Source organism: Micromesistius poutassou (genome assembly GCF_964030765.1).
Source record: "Micromesistius poutassou genome assembly, chromosome: 24".
In the NCBI taxonomy this organism is placed as follows: domain Eukaryota; kingdom Metazoa; phylum Chordata; class Actinopteri; order Gadiformes; family Gadidae; genus Micromesistius; species Micromesistius poutassou.
Window position 1 is genome coordinate 6925930 of NC_140294.1, and position 16082 is coordinate 6942011.

At 42.6% G+C, this 16082-nt stretch overlaps 1 protein-coding gene across 8 annotated transcripts in view; it reads left to right on the forward strand.

Annotated features, from left to right (window-relative positions):
* LOC311369502 (NLR family CARD domain-containing protein 3-like) overlaps positions 1–16082 on the forward strand; it is a gene marked incomplete at both ends in the record, with an annotated part of 312051 nt that overhangs the window by 117682 nt on the left and 178287 nt on the right. For 4 of the 8 annotated variants that reach the window (XM_084487685.1, XM_084487671.1, XM_084487670.1 and 1 more), the window contains 3 exons: positions 964–1217; positions 2024–2120; positions 2285–2404. In XM_084487685.1, coding sequence (XP_084343811.1) covers positions 2038–2120; positions 2285–2404 — 203 coding nt within the window. Of the gene's footprint in view, positions 1–963; positions 1218–2023; positions 2121–2284; positions 2405–5195; positions 5483–16082 lie in introns of those variants that run through there. The other 4 variants (XM_084487675.1, XM_084487676.1, XM_084487668.1 and 1 more) reach the window with 4 other exon arrangements.

Here is a 16082-nt window from a genome sequence, read left to right on the forward strand (position 1 = left end):
TACTTCATGCCATTTAATTTAACCTTTGTGATATGATGGACAGACCATAACTGCTTTTATTATAGGCACTAAGGTGAGGTTTATCTCATTTTCGTTTGTATCATAGTTTATCAACATTATTTTACAATGTTGCGTTGTGATAATGAAGTGTATTGTAAATGTTAACAACAAGCCTTTGACCCTGGCTCTAACTTTAAATTTGGTTTGTCATTAAAGTCAGATCGTGTTTTATTGTGTACTAAAGGTGAGATTATTGTGTTGTGTACTAAAAGTCAGGTTGTTGTGTTGTGTTGTGTAGTGCTGTGTGTCGCCACACGTTTGCCCTTCACAACTTAAACACGTAGTTAGTTCATTTGCTTTCCCAGCTCCTCTTTGTTTGTGTTGGTAGCTTAGTCACGTCACGTTGTCAACAGTGGGTACATGGAGCACAACATAGTGGGTCATAGCCTGTCCAATGCCCACGCTTATACTCATACTGAGCCAGTATCCTGTGTACTTATACTCATACTGAGCCAGTATCCTGTGTACTTATACTCATACTGAGCCAGTATCCTGTGTACTTATACTCATACTGAGCCAGTATCCTGTGTACTTATACTCATACTGAGCCAGTATCCTGTGTACTTATACTCATACTGAGCCAGTATCCTGTGTACTTATACTCATACTCAGCCAGTATCCTGTGTACTTATACTCATACTGAGCTAGTATCCTGTGTACTTATACTCATACTGAGCTAGTATCCTGTGTAACTATACTTATGATGTACACCTGTGAGAGGTGTAGATAGTGTACATCGTTTTTATCTTTATTTTATTATTTTTATTTTATTTTGTATTTATCTCTTATATCTCTCTTTTGCTCTACTTTTGACTCTTAAGCTGCTGGAACGCGTGTGTGTGCGTGTGTGTGCGTGTTTGTGCGTGTGTGTGTGTGTGTGTGTGTGGGTGTGGTACAGGTAAACCATGTAATCCTCTTTAGTTAGTTAATGATTGATGGTTTTACTGGTGGCTGGTGTTCAAAGTCTCCTTCCTCATTCGATCTGTCTTCACTGTCTTCTTTAGAACTGTGTTAGCGTTCGTCTCGGTTCTCAACTCTTACTTTGTGTTTTGGTGAACACCTGAATCTCTTCCTTCGACTGATCTTCATTTCCTTCTGTGCTGTAATATTTTCACACGACAAGGGGCAGGACACGTTTTCATCACGGAGAAGCTACGGTACAGCTCGCTAAATGTCATGTTTTCTTTAGATTATTGGTCGTATATTCTCACTGTATTGATATGTTCTAGATGAATCTATTTCCAGTCCCAGTTCAGTGTTAACAGGTTCCTGCTGTAAAAGAGACGTATCAGAGAGAGAACCTGAATAAAGGAATATGGGTCAGAACATCAATCACTAGTTCCACCGTGTTGAGGGCGTTTCATATTGAACCTCTGGTCCAGGAACCTTTATTGTGGAGGTTCAGACTGTGCTGGAGTGAGGTCCGTTTGGTTGTGTTGTGGACTTTTATTGTGGAGGTTCAGTCTGTGCTGTAGTGAGGTCCGTTTGGTTGTGTTGTGGACTTTTATTGTGGAGGTTCAGTCTGTGCTGGAGTGAGGTCCGTTTGGTTGTGTTGTGGACTTTTATTGTGGAGGTTCAGTCTGTGCTGTAGTGAGGTCCGTTTGGTTCATGCTGTGGACTTTTATTGTTGGGTTTTATTGGTAACATTAGTTACCTATTGGTGGTTTGATGGCCGTCTATAAAGGTATAGCACACTGATCTGTAGACTCTTGATGCTCTAATGACTTTGATCTACTGGAAGAGAGTTCAGTGTTCAGAAGTAAGGAATAATCCTAATAATGACATGTATGAGATCTAGACATATAGCGATAGAGTGTGTAGATCTAGACATAGATAGTGATAGAGTGTGTAGATCTAGACATAGATAGTGATAGAGTGTGTAGATCTAGTCATGCAGTCAGTTCATTCATTCGGTACTCAAACAGAATCCACAGAAACAATGTGTAGTTGTGTTTGTGTCCAGGTCTCCAGTCTACTATGGATGAGGAGAGAGAGGAGGGGGGTCCTACCTCTAAGACCACTCTGTCTGGGGAACATGGCCGCCGGAGCAAAGCTAAGAGGTAAGAAGAGGATCTCTCTGTCTGTGACTGTTGTCCATCTCAGAGCTCAGCAGTGATACATCATGACTCCATCATTAGTCTGAGTAACAGCTGTGTGTGTGTGTGTGTGTGTGTGTGTGTGTGTGTGTGTGTGTGTGTGTGTGTGTGTGTGTGTTGTGTTGAAGCCCAGCGCAGCAGCAGAGAGCAGACTCCCCTGGACCCAGCAGTGTCTCCATGAAGAGTGACCGCTCTATGGATCCACCTGACCGGTTTAAAGATGGAAATCACCAACCTTCTAAGACAAGGTGAGGATTCAGCCGATACATCAGGGCTGTTCAACTGGCGGCCTGCGGATCATCTTGATCTGCCCGCCCATCGTTAATCAGAACATACCAACGTCCAATCACAGGACCACTTGGAGATGGATTGGTTCATGGCTGAGGCCGTTTATTCTGCTGTTTGAATCGTGTGAATTAAATGAATATTCAGACGACTTGTAGCAGACTTTACAGGTTTAATGTTAGAAGGTTCAACGTCTTTCAAATAGGGATGGGTCAAAATATTTGATTATTCGATTATTCGTTCCTGAGGGTCAAAGTCGATTTTCAACATTTGGACCGTTAACATTTTTTCCCATTCAAATAAACAAGAATTAACGGACAGAACTAATGTTGGTTCTGTAGCACTATTAGTTTTTTATTATTATTATTATTATTATTAATCATGTACAGAAAAACAATATACACAGTACACAAGCATAAATATTAATATATACAACACAAACACTGATCACTGTTAAAGTTTTTTTGCGTTTAAGATATTAAGTGATTTCTTGCCGATGATCCATAGCTGCCTTTGTGAATGTCGGCACACATCGAATAATCGATTATTCGTTCATACCACCCACTGATTATTCGACCATGAAAAATGTTAGTTATTCACATCCCTACTTTCAAACGGCTTTTATTGAATCAGTTTGATCTTTTGAGGTGAAGAGATTTATTGAAACCAATAATCCATGAAGAATAACACAGGTCTGTGTAGAAATGTAGAAACTGACTGCTCTATTTCTATGTTAGCTAAACGCATTGTGAATCAACACTCTATGCACAGTATGAAGGATACTTAGTGTGTTTTTATGTCAACATGTTAACATGTTAGTGCTTAAATTACATAATAACTTTTTCAGCCTGTCCTTATATTTCCATTTCAATAATCTGAGAAAGATTATTGAAATGAAAAGTCATGAGAAAGTAGTTTAGTGGCCCTGCAATAAATGATCAAATGAAACGATATCCACAAATCCTAACTTCCAGATGGTTCTTGTTTTTCAGAAGGAGGCAGCAGAGAGCAGACTCCCCTGGTAAGAGACTCTTACTTTAAAGACATTATTTTGAAGGGCAGAAGAGACTCTTGTCTGTCAGTCTTGAGACTGTCTTGAAAATAGAGAAAATGTAGAAAAGAATTGAGAGCAGTTTGAGATTCCTATTTGTTCTGTTCAGACTAAATGACATAATGTGAGAATTATACATTTCTAACTTCAATGTGGGGATAACTTTCCTCTTGGGGGTTAAATGGTTTGATCCAGAGATGTAGGGTTATTATGGTGGTATCAGGTTAAATAACACAAAACAATAAACTGTAGAAGACCAACAGCAGAATAACTCAGTGGAAGAGAGGCAACACTATCTTATTATATCAGCATAGCAAGTAACGCTAACCATTTTTAAAACCTTTCACCTGATTAACTTGTTTTATAAACACTTTAACTTCTGTTTCTTCACTTACATTTATACTTTTATAACTTTATACCTATGGACGCGTTTTAATCACGGAGTAGATAAGGTAAGATAAGATAATATAGACAGTTTACTACCGTTGATATTGTCTTTAGGTTACTGGTATATAATAATAACCAGTTTACTACCGTTTATATTGTCTGTAGTTTACTGGTATATAATAATGACCAGTTTACTACCGTTTATATTGTCTTTAGGTTACTGGTATATAATAATAACCAGTTTACTACCGTTTATATTTTCTTTAGGTTACTGGTATATAATAATAACCAGTTTACTACAGTGTATATTGTCTTTAGGTTACTGGTATATAATAATAAGTTTACTGTAGAGAATACATCGTTAGTTCATGTTTTACTGCTTTACTGACCTGTGGTAAATTCAACATTGCGTTCAATATTCAAGTGATTTGTTTGTCTTGATGCTCAGAATGAAGAGAAGGACGTGACAGAAGTCCTTTCAATGTGCTGATATTTAAAAGGTTTAATATTTGTGCGTATTGACTGGGGATTGACAGTTTTATAGATCCTATAGTAGCCTGTTGCTGGACTGTACCACTTTCACAGGGGGGTTCCTGTGGGTCTAGACTCGATTCCTATGGCTTAAACCACAGCTGGAGCCAGAGAGAGAGCCTGGAGGGAGAGAGAGAGACCCGTTGGTCATAAGAGGATACCCTATCGATGTGTTGAGCTTCACCAGTTGATTTATATGGAATCTGTGGTTCAGTAAAGTGGCAGAATTCAGACTTTGTTCCAGTGGAGAAATGATTCTAACGTTCTTCACTTTTAATTGTACCACAATGCATTTATTAAGTCTATTGTGTATCTTTTTTGTGTTGTAGTTTAAGCTCAGTTACAGTCTCCAAGGTGTTTCATTCTCATCTCTCAGTTCTCATGTGCTGTACACATCTGTACTGTAGTGAGGGCAGTGTGGGTATGTTGTTGTGGGGTTCATATTGATGGTCTATGACGTCCATAATGCTTTAGTGTGACGCAGTCACAATGATCTTCTCTCTCAATAAACAGCTAAAGTTCAGAAGGCAAATGAAGTGATGGATGAGTTGTGTTTGTGTCCAGGTCTCCAGTCTACTATGGATGAGGAGAGAGAGGAGGGGGGTCCTACCTCTAAGACCACTCTGTCTGGGGAACATGGCCGCCGGAGCAAAGCTAAGCGGTAAGAAGAGGATCTCTCTGTCTGTGACTGTTGTCCATCTCAGAGCTCAGCAGTGATATCTCATGACTCCATCTTTAGTCTGAGAACAACTGTGTGTGTGTGTGTGTGTGTGTGTGTGTTGAAGCCCAGAGCAGCAGGAGAGAGCAGACTCCCCTGGACCCAGCCATGTCTCCATGAAGAGCATACGTAACCTTTTCAGAAAAAAGAAGCCAATTTATGAACAAAGGTAAGAATTTATCAGATTTTATAGAAATACAGTGTCTATCCTACAGCCATAAACCCTTGTTTTTCTTGAAGAGTCCAGCAGGAGAGAGCAGACTCCCCTGGACCCAGCTGTGTCTCCATGAAGAGTGACCACTCTATGGATAGACCTCCTCAATTTAAAGATGGAAATCAGTCTATTGAGAAGAGGTGAGGACGAGTGACCGGTTGAGGCATGGACGAGGGTTTCTTCAGCGATGAAAGATTGGGGGGGGTGAGATTATTTTTAGGTGAAAAAGGGTTTTAGTGATGTGCTTGACATGGTGGTAATGAGAGGAGGGATAAGGCTGTTTTAGTGATGTGGTTGACATGATGGTAATGAGAGAAGGGATAAGGGTGTTTTAGTGATGTGGTTGACATGATGGTAATGAGAGGAGGGATAAGGTTGTTTTAGTGATGTAGTTGACATGGTGGTAATGAGAGGAGGGATAAGGATGTTTTAGTGATGTGGTTGACATGATGGTAATGAGAGGAGGGATAAGGGTGTTTTAGTGATGTGGTTGACATGATGGTAATGAGAGAAGGGATAAGGGTGTTTTAGTGATGTGGTTGACATGATGGTAATGAGAGAAGGGATAAGGGTGTTTTAGTGATGTGGTTGATTATTAAAACAGAAACTACGTACCCACGTACTCATGCCTTACGATTTTATCTGAAATGCTTTTCACTTCCTTTACACTTACGTCATGCTTTTTTGTTGTCCTTTCTAACCCAATGCTACCGGACCAATGACTTCTGTGGAATCAATTAGTTTGTAGCGGAGTAAAGGTCCAGTAAGTTAGGACTAGTGGTCTTCCTTATGGGCCAGTTCAACGTTGAGAGGGTGATACCAGGTGGTATCACTCAAACAGTGTTTGGAATAACGCTGTTTAAAAGAATGGCGTTAGGTAACGCCGTTATTTTTTCAGTAACGGGGTAATGTAACTAATTACTTTCCATCGTAATTAAAATCCGTAATTAGTTTCCGTCGTTACAACGGCGTTATCGTTACTGAACGTTAAATGCGGTGCGTTACTATGAATTGATTGAATGAACTGTGTAATCCGAATGCACCCCTGGCTCCATACACACACTGCTAGTGAGGAGACCAGGTGGGTTAACAACAAGATAAGCGATTACGATTGGCTAAGGCAGAGTCATGTTTCATGGTAGCCAATCGGAGCCAGTGTTTTTACACACAAGCCAGGCCACGCGCACCACACACACACACACCAAACAGATCCGAAGAAGCAGCAGAGATGTCGAGTCCGGAGCAATCCGATGAAAAGTTGGCATTTTTAAGGTGGAGATATAAGCACTACTTCATTGAGGTCAAAGGCAAGAACGTGCATGTATAGTGTACATTATGTCCAACAGCGAATACTTTGTCGACAAATCTAATGAAGCATCTCACAATGACACACACATCTATAAAGCAAAAAAAATAAGCTTTTATTTTTTACAGTACTTTTATTTTTTTTAAACTTTTATTATAGAGTAATTCAGTTACTAACTCCGTTACTTTTTGGAACAAGTAGTGAGTAACTATAACTAATTACTTTTTAAAAGTAACGTTCCCCACACTGCACTCAAATATAAAAGGCATCGGTTTGCATTTGTCCCTCCCACCCTAAAATAATGGATTAAGAAGCTCTTAGTTCCTTATAAAAGGAACACCAGCCATTGTCCGACCAATGAGAATTTGGTCCAACAAGTGCATATCGATTAACCGACCAGAACCTGACAGCCCTAGAGATTATAGAGGTACAGCTTCTATTAAACGTCCATAAATCCTGGTTCTTGTTTTTCTATTGGTAGACTGACTAACTTTAAAGATGGACGCCCCTCCACAGAGGAGAGGTAGGAGTTTCAAACAGATGATGAAAACAGACCAGTTGGTTGTTGTCAGACTATATTGATTCTATATCAATGTTTACAAGTCATGGGAAATACAATAGTGTGTGTGTGTGTGTGTGTGTGTGTGTGTGTGTGTGTCCCACAGACCACACCAGGCGATTTCAAAGGTTACCAGTGCTCAGTCTGTACAGCAGCATCAAACAGAGCTGATCAAGGTGTGTAAATGTCCACCAAGACATTTGACTTTAGCTCTACATGAACATTAAGAAAGCATCTCTTGTGGAGCTAATAGTCTCCAGGCTTCCCTCTTCAGACCAGCGGGGCGTGAATCCAGGACAGATGCTTCTGATGTCCTCAGTGAGTTCAGAGTAAAGTTCTCTGTGATGTTTGTTCTGTTCCAGAGGGCTGAGGAGAACGCACACGCTTTTCTAGACAAGGAGCTGAAGAAGCTCTGGAGGGTTCACTTCCCAGATTACCCACAATGCTCAGAGAGTCAGAGGGAGGAGGAGGAGGTGGATGATAAGAACCAGGAGCAGAGGAGGCGCGCCATAGAGGGAGTGGTAGACATCACAAAGCTCTGCCTGATGGAGATGAACCAGGAGGAACTGGCCGACACACTGTGGGGCGGTAAGAAACTCTTCTTTAGAAGACAGAGACAATTATTTCAAAGGGCAGAAGAGACTCTTATCTCCAAAACAGAGAACAAATGCTAATTCAGTATGAGACTCTTATTTGTTCTGCTCAGATTAAATGACATATCTTGAGATATATATATATATATATATATTTCTAACTTTAATGTTAAAATGGTTTTATCCAGATGTGAAGGTTTATTGTTGGGGTATCAGGTTAAAGAATACATCATCATCACCAGCACCAAATCATCCGACCACATCACCCCCGTTCTCATTCAACTACACTGGCTCCCTGTCCAACACCAGGTTGACCTTAAAGGTCCCATGGCATGAAAATGTCACTTTATGAGGTTTTCTAACATAGGTTTTCTAACATTCTAACATATGAGTTCCCGTAGCCTGCCTATGGCCCTCAGCCCCGTGGGTGCTAGGGCTCTGAGCCCCGTGGGTGCTAGGGCTTTCACCTGCAGTGCTCCCAGGCTTATGAACCCCCTGCCCCAAAACATTTGTCTGACACCCTCGAAACACATGTGATCCAACTGGCCTACTCTTACCCCCTCCTACCTGGGTCTGCTCACTGCTCTTACCCCCTCCTACCTGGGTCTGCTCACTGCTCTTACCCCCTCCTACCTGGGTCTGCTCACTGCTCTTACCCCCTCCTACCTGGGTCTGCTCACTGCTCTTACCCCCTCCTACCTGGGTCTGCTCACTGCTCTTACCCCCTCCTACCTGGGTCTGCTCACTGCTCTTACCCCCTCCTACCTGGGTCTGCTCACTGCTCTTACCCCCTCCTACCTGGGTCTGCTCACTGCTCTTACCCCCTCCTACCTGGGTCTGCTCACTGCTCTTACCCCTCCTACCTGGGTCTCCTCAGTAGGAGACCCATTAAACAATTCATTGTTTAATGAATTGTAAGGCGACCTTGGGTGTCATGAAAGGCGACTTGAAATAAAATGTATTATTATTATTATTATTATTATTTATATTAAACATAAACTGCAGCATGTCACTTTACACTGATTCACTATCATTAGACCAATCATATTGCTGTGGAAAAAACGAAATAGTCCTGAACATTTTTAATCTGTAACATGCAGTCTTGTTTGTCATGACCAGCTTCTCCAAGTTATGAAGCCACTAAATATCATGAAGTTGATAAATATTGACATGTTCCCACTGATGTCACCATCCACTAACTGATGTCTTCTGTTGTTTTTCTCATTTAGGATCTGCTGCTGTCGAGTGCCAGCATGAAATCAAGTGTCATTTGAAGAAGAAGTTCTGGTGTATGTTTGAGGGAATCGCTAAAGCAGGACATTCAACACCTCTGAATGAGTTCTTCACAGAGATCTTCATCACAGAGAGAGGCAGTGGAGAGGTCAACCAGGAACATGAGGTCAGACTGATTGAAACAGCTTCCAGGAAATCAGTCAAGGAGGAAACACCAATCAAATGTGGTGACATCTTTACACCCCTACCTGGACAAGATAAACCAATCAGGACAATAATGACAACTGGAGTGGCCGGCATTGGTAAAACCATCTTAACACACAAGTTCACTCTGGACTGGGCTGAAGGCAAATCCAACAACGACATACACTTCACATTTCTCCTCACTTTCAGAGAGCTGAATTTACTGAAAGACAAAGAGTTTAGCTTGGTGGAACTTCTTAATCACTTCTTTATTGAGACCAAAGAAGCAGGAATCTGCAGATTTGATCGGTTCCAAGTGGTCTTCATCTTGGATGGACTGGATGAGTGTCGACTTCCTCTGAACTTCCAGAGAAACCCGATCTGGACTGATGTCACAAAGTCCACCAAGGTGGACGTTCTGCTGACAAACCTCATCAGGGGTGACCTGCTTCCCTCCGCTCGCATCTGGATAACCACACGCCCTGCGGCAGCCAATCAGATCCCTGCTGAGTGTGTTGATATGGTGACAGAGGTGAGAGGGTTCACCGACCCACAGAAGGAGGAGTACTTCAGGAAGAGATTCAGAGAGGAGACATTGGCCAACACAATCATCTCCCACGTCAAGAAATCACAAAGCCTCCACATAATGTGTCACATCCCAGTCTTCTGTTGGATCACGGCTACAGTTCTGGAGGACTTCTTCAAAACATCCCAGAAAAGAGAAGAGACGCCCAAGACCGTGACTCAGATGTACAGCCACTTCCTGAGGGTTCAGTCCATACAGGGGGACAGGAAGTATCATGGGAGAGCTGAAACAGATCCAAACTGGAGTTCACAGAGCAGGAAGATCATTGTTTCTCTGGGAAAACTTGCTTTTAGCCAGCTGGAGAAAGGCAACCTGATCTTCTACGAGGCAGACCTGGCAGCGTGTGGCATCGATATCAGAGCAGCCTCAGTGTACTCAGGAGTGTTCACCCAGATCTTTAAAGAGGAGTGTGGGCTGTACCAGGACAAGGTGTTCTGCTTTGTCCATCTGAGCCTCCAGGAGTTTCTGGCTGCCCTTTATGTCTTTAAGTACTTCATAGACACTGGGGTCAATCTGCTCTCAGAAGAACAACCAAAGTCTGGGGAAGATAAACTCCTCCTCCTCTACCAGAGTGCTGTGGACAAGGCCTTACAGAGTGAGAATGGACACCTGGACTTGTTCCTCCGCTTCCTCCTGGGCCTCTCTCTGAAGACCAATCAGATTCTCCTACGAGGTCTGCTGGGACAGACAGGAAGTGGCTCAAATACCAATGAGAAAACAGTGTCTTACATCAAGAAGAAGATAGATGGAGATCTCTCTCCAGAGAGAAGCATCAATCTGTTCCACTGTCTGAATGAGCTGAACGACCATTCTCTAGTGGAGCAGATCCAACAGTACCTGACATCAGGAAGTCTCTCCACAAAATCTCTCTCTCCTGCTCAGTGGTCAGCTCTGGTCTTCATCTTACTGTCATCAGAAGAGGAGCTGGACGTGTTTGACCTGAAGAAATACTCTGCTTCAGAGGAGGGTCTTCTGAGGCTGCTGCCAGTGGTCAAAGCCTCCAAAACATCTCTGTAAGTTCACTAATAACATGTATTACAATACACACTACACTATATACATAAAATTTAATATAATATATATATTATATTATATACTAGAATATAAAAGGTATGATAAAATACAAATCATATCTGTACGTTCACTAATAACATGTATAACAATACACACAAGATAATATACATAAAACTAGAAAATAAAAGTTGTAATAACCTAGAAAACATCTCTGTACGTTCAGTGATAATGTATTATATTATGCACAACACAAAATAATTAATACTATGATATAAAAGCAGTAACGATTTGTTTATTTAACAAACTCCCCAATCATAAAAAATAAATGATAATAATTAACAGTTATTCGCCGAAGGCGAAGTGAATAGTGTTCACGGATTCACTATTCACAGAGCCTGAGGTGAATCATTGTTTTATATAAACTACACGTGAACACTCCAAAAATAAACAAGATTACACTTTATTACTTTTAGGGGAAGACAGAAGGGGGAGAGGGGGGAGGGAGAGAGGGGGGGAGGGACAGAGACGCAGGGGGGAGAGGGACAGAGACGGATAGGGGAGAGGGACAGAGGGGAGAGAGGGAGAGATGGGGGAGAGGAACAGAGGGGGAGAGGGACAGAGGGGGAGAGGGACGGAGACGGAGGGGGGAGGGACGGAGGGAGTACACACAACAAAAACATACATAATAGTTGAATATAAAATTTATGATAACATAGAAAACATCTTTTGAGGTTAACTTATAACATCTCAATATACACAACGTCATATTGTGTAACCAGGGTGAAAAGTCAAACTCAAAAACTCTAACCCTTATTATGAAATAATAATTAAAGAATGAATAATAATTGTTTATCAATAATTAAATGCACCTGTATTTAAATATGTTGCTATAAGTATAAATAAATAGTTATTGATGAGGTTACATGCATAAATATACGTTCATTATTAATAAAAGGTGACCCACTATTTTAAAACGTTTAACCTTGTTCAGTAGTTTGGTTATATGGACGCTTTGGGTTTAACCAATAGGATGCGTTGATACAGAGACTTCAGGGTCATCTGGGGGAAGGGTGAGAGGTCACGAGTGAGAGAGGGAGGAGACAAAGGAGGAGAGGACTTTATTCTCTGTAGAGATCGCCCAGCTAAATGATATTTAAACATTTACTTATTATTTGCAACCAGTAGCGGCGCCAAAGAATTATGATTGGGGGAGCTACGGGGGGCTAGATTGTTTATAGCAGGGGCTAATACATTTGGACTATTCACAGAGCCTGAGGTGAATCATTGTTTTATATAAACTACACGTGAACACTACTAACACAAATAAACAAGATTACACTTTTTGCTGGGATTTTTTTGTTTTTATGAGCGGTTTATTTGTTTTTATTAGCGTGACGAGACAACCGTCACGTGCGCTCCCCAATATCCCAAGTTTGAGATCTCAATCTCGGGAAATTGTCCAATATCCAGAGATAGTGAACCAATCAAATTGCTCCAGCTTAGGAGGTTCACGTGTAGCATATACTAAATTTAAATATCCAATGTTTTAAACATTAGTTCAACTAAAAACACTTTTATAATAAAGATGAAGACAATAACTTAATTATGTTAAAAGTAAAAGTTACACAGATTACTAAATTAACATTTATGGATTGAATGTAGTTCAATTAATAAAACATCTCTAATTAAAGTTTTCAACACGTCCTTTTATGTTAACAGTAAAAGATGTAAGATATTTTAATCCCAGTTCCTAACATGTTGTGTTTATTGTGTGTGAAGGCTGGATGGCTGTCATCTGTCAGAGACATGCTGTGAAGCTCTGGCCTCAGTTCTCAGCTCCAACTCCTCTAGTCTCAGAGAGCTGGACCTGAGTACCAATGATCTGCAGGATTCAGGAGTGAAGCTGCTCTCTGCTGGACTGGGGAGTCCACACTGTACACTGGAAACTCTCAGGTCAGTTTTACTCAATGGTCAAACACTTACAGAGGGGGGGAGGGACAGACGGCAGGACACATGTGCACGAGTACACAAGAAAAAAAAAATCATCCATGCTGCGAAGCGGTTTTCTATTTAAGCAATAGATCACGACAGGCTGTGAAATGTTCTCATTAGACCACAGTTAAGGGCCGTTGTCAACGCCCCTTAACTGTGGTAATAATAATAATAATAATAATAATAATAAATTTTATTTCTAATAAATAATAATATGATATAATAATATCAAAGAGATCTCAAAGTGCTACAAGGTTAAAAAGTTAAAAGCAATGTAAAGAAAACAAAAGCATACTCAATAAATAGATTAGCAGCCATAGGCCTTTCTGAATAAAAAGGTTTTCAGGCCTATTTTAAAAGAGTCCAGGATCTGAATGGCCCTCATCTCGATTAGGAGACTGTTCCATAGGCGTGGTGCGGCCGAGCAGAAAGCTCCGTCTCCCATGGTGGAGAGCCTAGTGCTCAGGATTTGGAGGAGCAGGGTGTTTGTGGATTTGAGAGCGCGGGTAGTGGACTGTAGGGTGATGAGTTCTTGAAGGTAGGTAGGTGTGTGTCCATGGATGCATTTATGAGTGAGTAGCAGAATTTTGTAGTTGATCCGGGATGAGACAGGGAGCCAGTGCAGTGATTGAAGGATGGGGGTGATATGCTCGTATTTACGGGCTCTCATTAGGACCCTGGCGGCACTTTTTTGGATGTATTGTAGCTTCTGTATGGTCTTGCCAGGTATCCCAATGAAGAGCCCGTTACAGTAATCCAGCCTTGAGGAAATGAAGGCATGGACCAATTGTTCTGCTGCTGGGAGGGATAGAGTGGGACGGAGTCTTGAAATATTGCGGAGATGGAAAAATGAAGTCTTGCATAGATGTTTTATATGTTCATTGAAGGTCAGGTGGGGGTCGAACCGAACTCCCAGGTTTGTTGCTGAGGAGGAGAGAGGAATATCCTGTCCATCGAAAGTCAGTTGGGATATGGGTGAGGAGTGGACTTGATGAGGGGTACCGATGAGGAGTGCTTCCGTTTTGTTACTGTTCAGCTGAAGGGAGTTGCTGCTCATCCATGCCTTGATTTCCTCAAGGCAGGAGGTGAGAGATGACAAGGCTGTGGAGGTGTGTGGGGCAGTTTTAATGTAAAGTTGTGTATCGTCAGCATAGCAATGGAAGGACAGTCTGTGTTTGCTGATGACATGACCGAGGGGAAGCATATAAATGGTGAAGAGGATGGGGCCAAGGACTGACCCCTGGGGAACGCCACAGGTGACACGGAGCGGCCTGGATTCACATCCTCCAAGTGAGACATGTTCAGTCCTATCTGAAAGATAGGACTTAAACCATTGCAGTGCGTGGTCTGTCAGTCTAGCGGTGTTATGGAGACGCTTGAGGAGGATGGTGTGGTCCACGGTGTCGAAGGCCGCTGTCAAGGTCCAGGAGGATGAGGAGTGATGGTGACCCTGAATCAGCAGTCATCAGAATGTCGTTTGTCACCCTGAGCAGGGCTGTCTCGGTGCTGTGGGCTGAACGAAAGCCTGACTGAAATTTTTCGGACAGATTGTTATGTGTGAGGTGGTCCTGAAGCTGTGCGACAACTGTTTTTTCAAGTACCTTGGATAGAAAGGGGAGATTTGAAATAGGCCTTTAGTTTGCAAGATTGTCCGGGTCCAGGGAGGGTTTCTTCAGGAGGGGACGAATGACCGCAGCTTTGAGAGCGGGTGGAACATGAGCGGTTTGAAGTGAAAGGTTAACAACCTGGGTGACAACCCAGTGTGTCTGAATTGACGTTCCAGTACACGGCCAGCTGTTTTAATTGTTCGTAGTTCCTGTGTGTACCAGGGGGCAGAGCGTTCGAACATGACTTCACGCGTCTTAACAGGAGCATGAAGATCGAGAACACTGCTCAGAAAGGTGTTATAGTGCTCCACTAGCTCGTCCACAGTTTCAGGGGCTGAGCAGGTGATATGCTGGAGGTCTGTGGCCATGTCCACTGAGACAATCCGTTTCAGATTCCTAAAGGATATCTGGCGCTTGGGTCTGGAGGGAGGCAGCAGAGATGTCAGAGTCATTGAGACTACCTTGTGGTCAGACACCCCAAGATCGTAGACTTCGAGAGTCTTGATAGAGGTAGAGTTGGTAATCGCCAGATCCAAGATGTGACCTTTGTTGTGGGTGGGATCCTCAACATGCTGCTGCAGACCAAGACAATCCAGCAGGCTCAGAAACTCTGCTGCCAGAGGACAGGAGGGGTTGTCAACATGAATGTTGATGTCACCAATAATTACAACATTATTTGACAAGGTGCAGAGTGATGTGAGGAGATTGTGTATTTCAGGGAGAAATGAAGAGTTTGATTTTGGGGGACGGTAAATTAGAAGCACTGTCACAGAGTATGGAGGTTTGCATTTAAAAGCTAGATACTCCATGGAGGTGAGGTCAGGCAACAGAAGAGGTGAGAGTTCCAATTCAGTCCGGTAGATAATGAGTAGGCCACCACCTCTGCCTGAGGTACGTGCTCTCTCCATGTAGTTGTAGCTGGGGGGGGGCAGACCTCATTCAGCAGAAGGTGGTCCCCAGGTTTATGCCATGTTTCAACTAGACACATAAAATCAATACCTTTTTCTAAAAAATGGTCATGTATGAGTAGAGATTTCTTATTAAGGGATTGCGTGTTTAACAATTCCATGGTGACAGAAGACAGCTGGTGGTGAGTATTTCTGTAAACTCCGCAGCACAGTGTAATCCACTCCAGATTTTCTATGTCGCCGAGTGCTGCTTTCACTACAAGTCAGCCTACTACGCCAGCTTTCTGATGACGTCGACAGAGTGCGACGCGATCAGCTGGGGACCAGATAGAAGGAACCGTGGCAGGACAGTGCTGGGAGTAAACAAACTTTTTACGGGCACTCCGATGGACATAACGGGGTCGGCGTAAAAGTCTGTGCTGTCTGATGGCTGCAATGTATGTTGGAGTAGTGAAGATATTAAGACTTAGCAGCTGCGAAGCAGAGTATTTCAGCATCAAGCCGGGAGCCGGTAAGGTTAGCCTGGCGCTAGTTGTTAAACATGTACAGAATTGGAGAGATAGCCAGGTGAGTGGAAGCATTGAGGCTAGCCGGGATTGGTAGTAGTCCTAGGCATCAAGCTGAGTCACACTGAAGCACAACAGCAGGCTGTACCGTTGGAAGACCTCCCAGCAACACAGCAACGATGGTCAGTCCGGGCAGAACGGGAGCAAGCAGCCGGCGTTCAGAGCGATGGCAGTAGGTGGGCACAAAAACCAG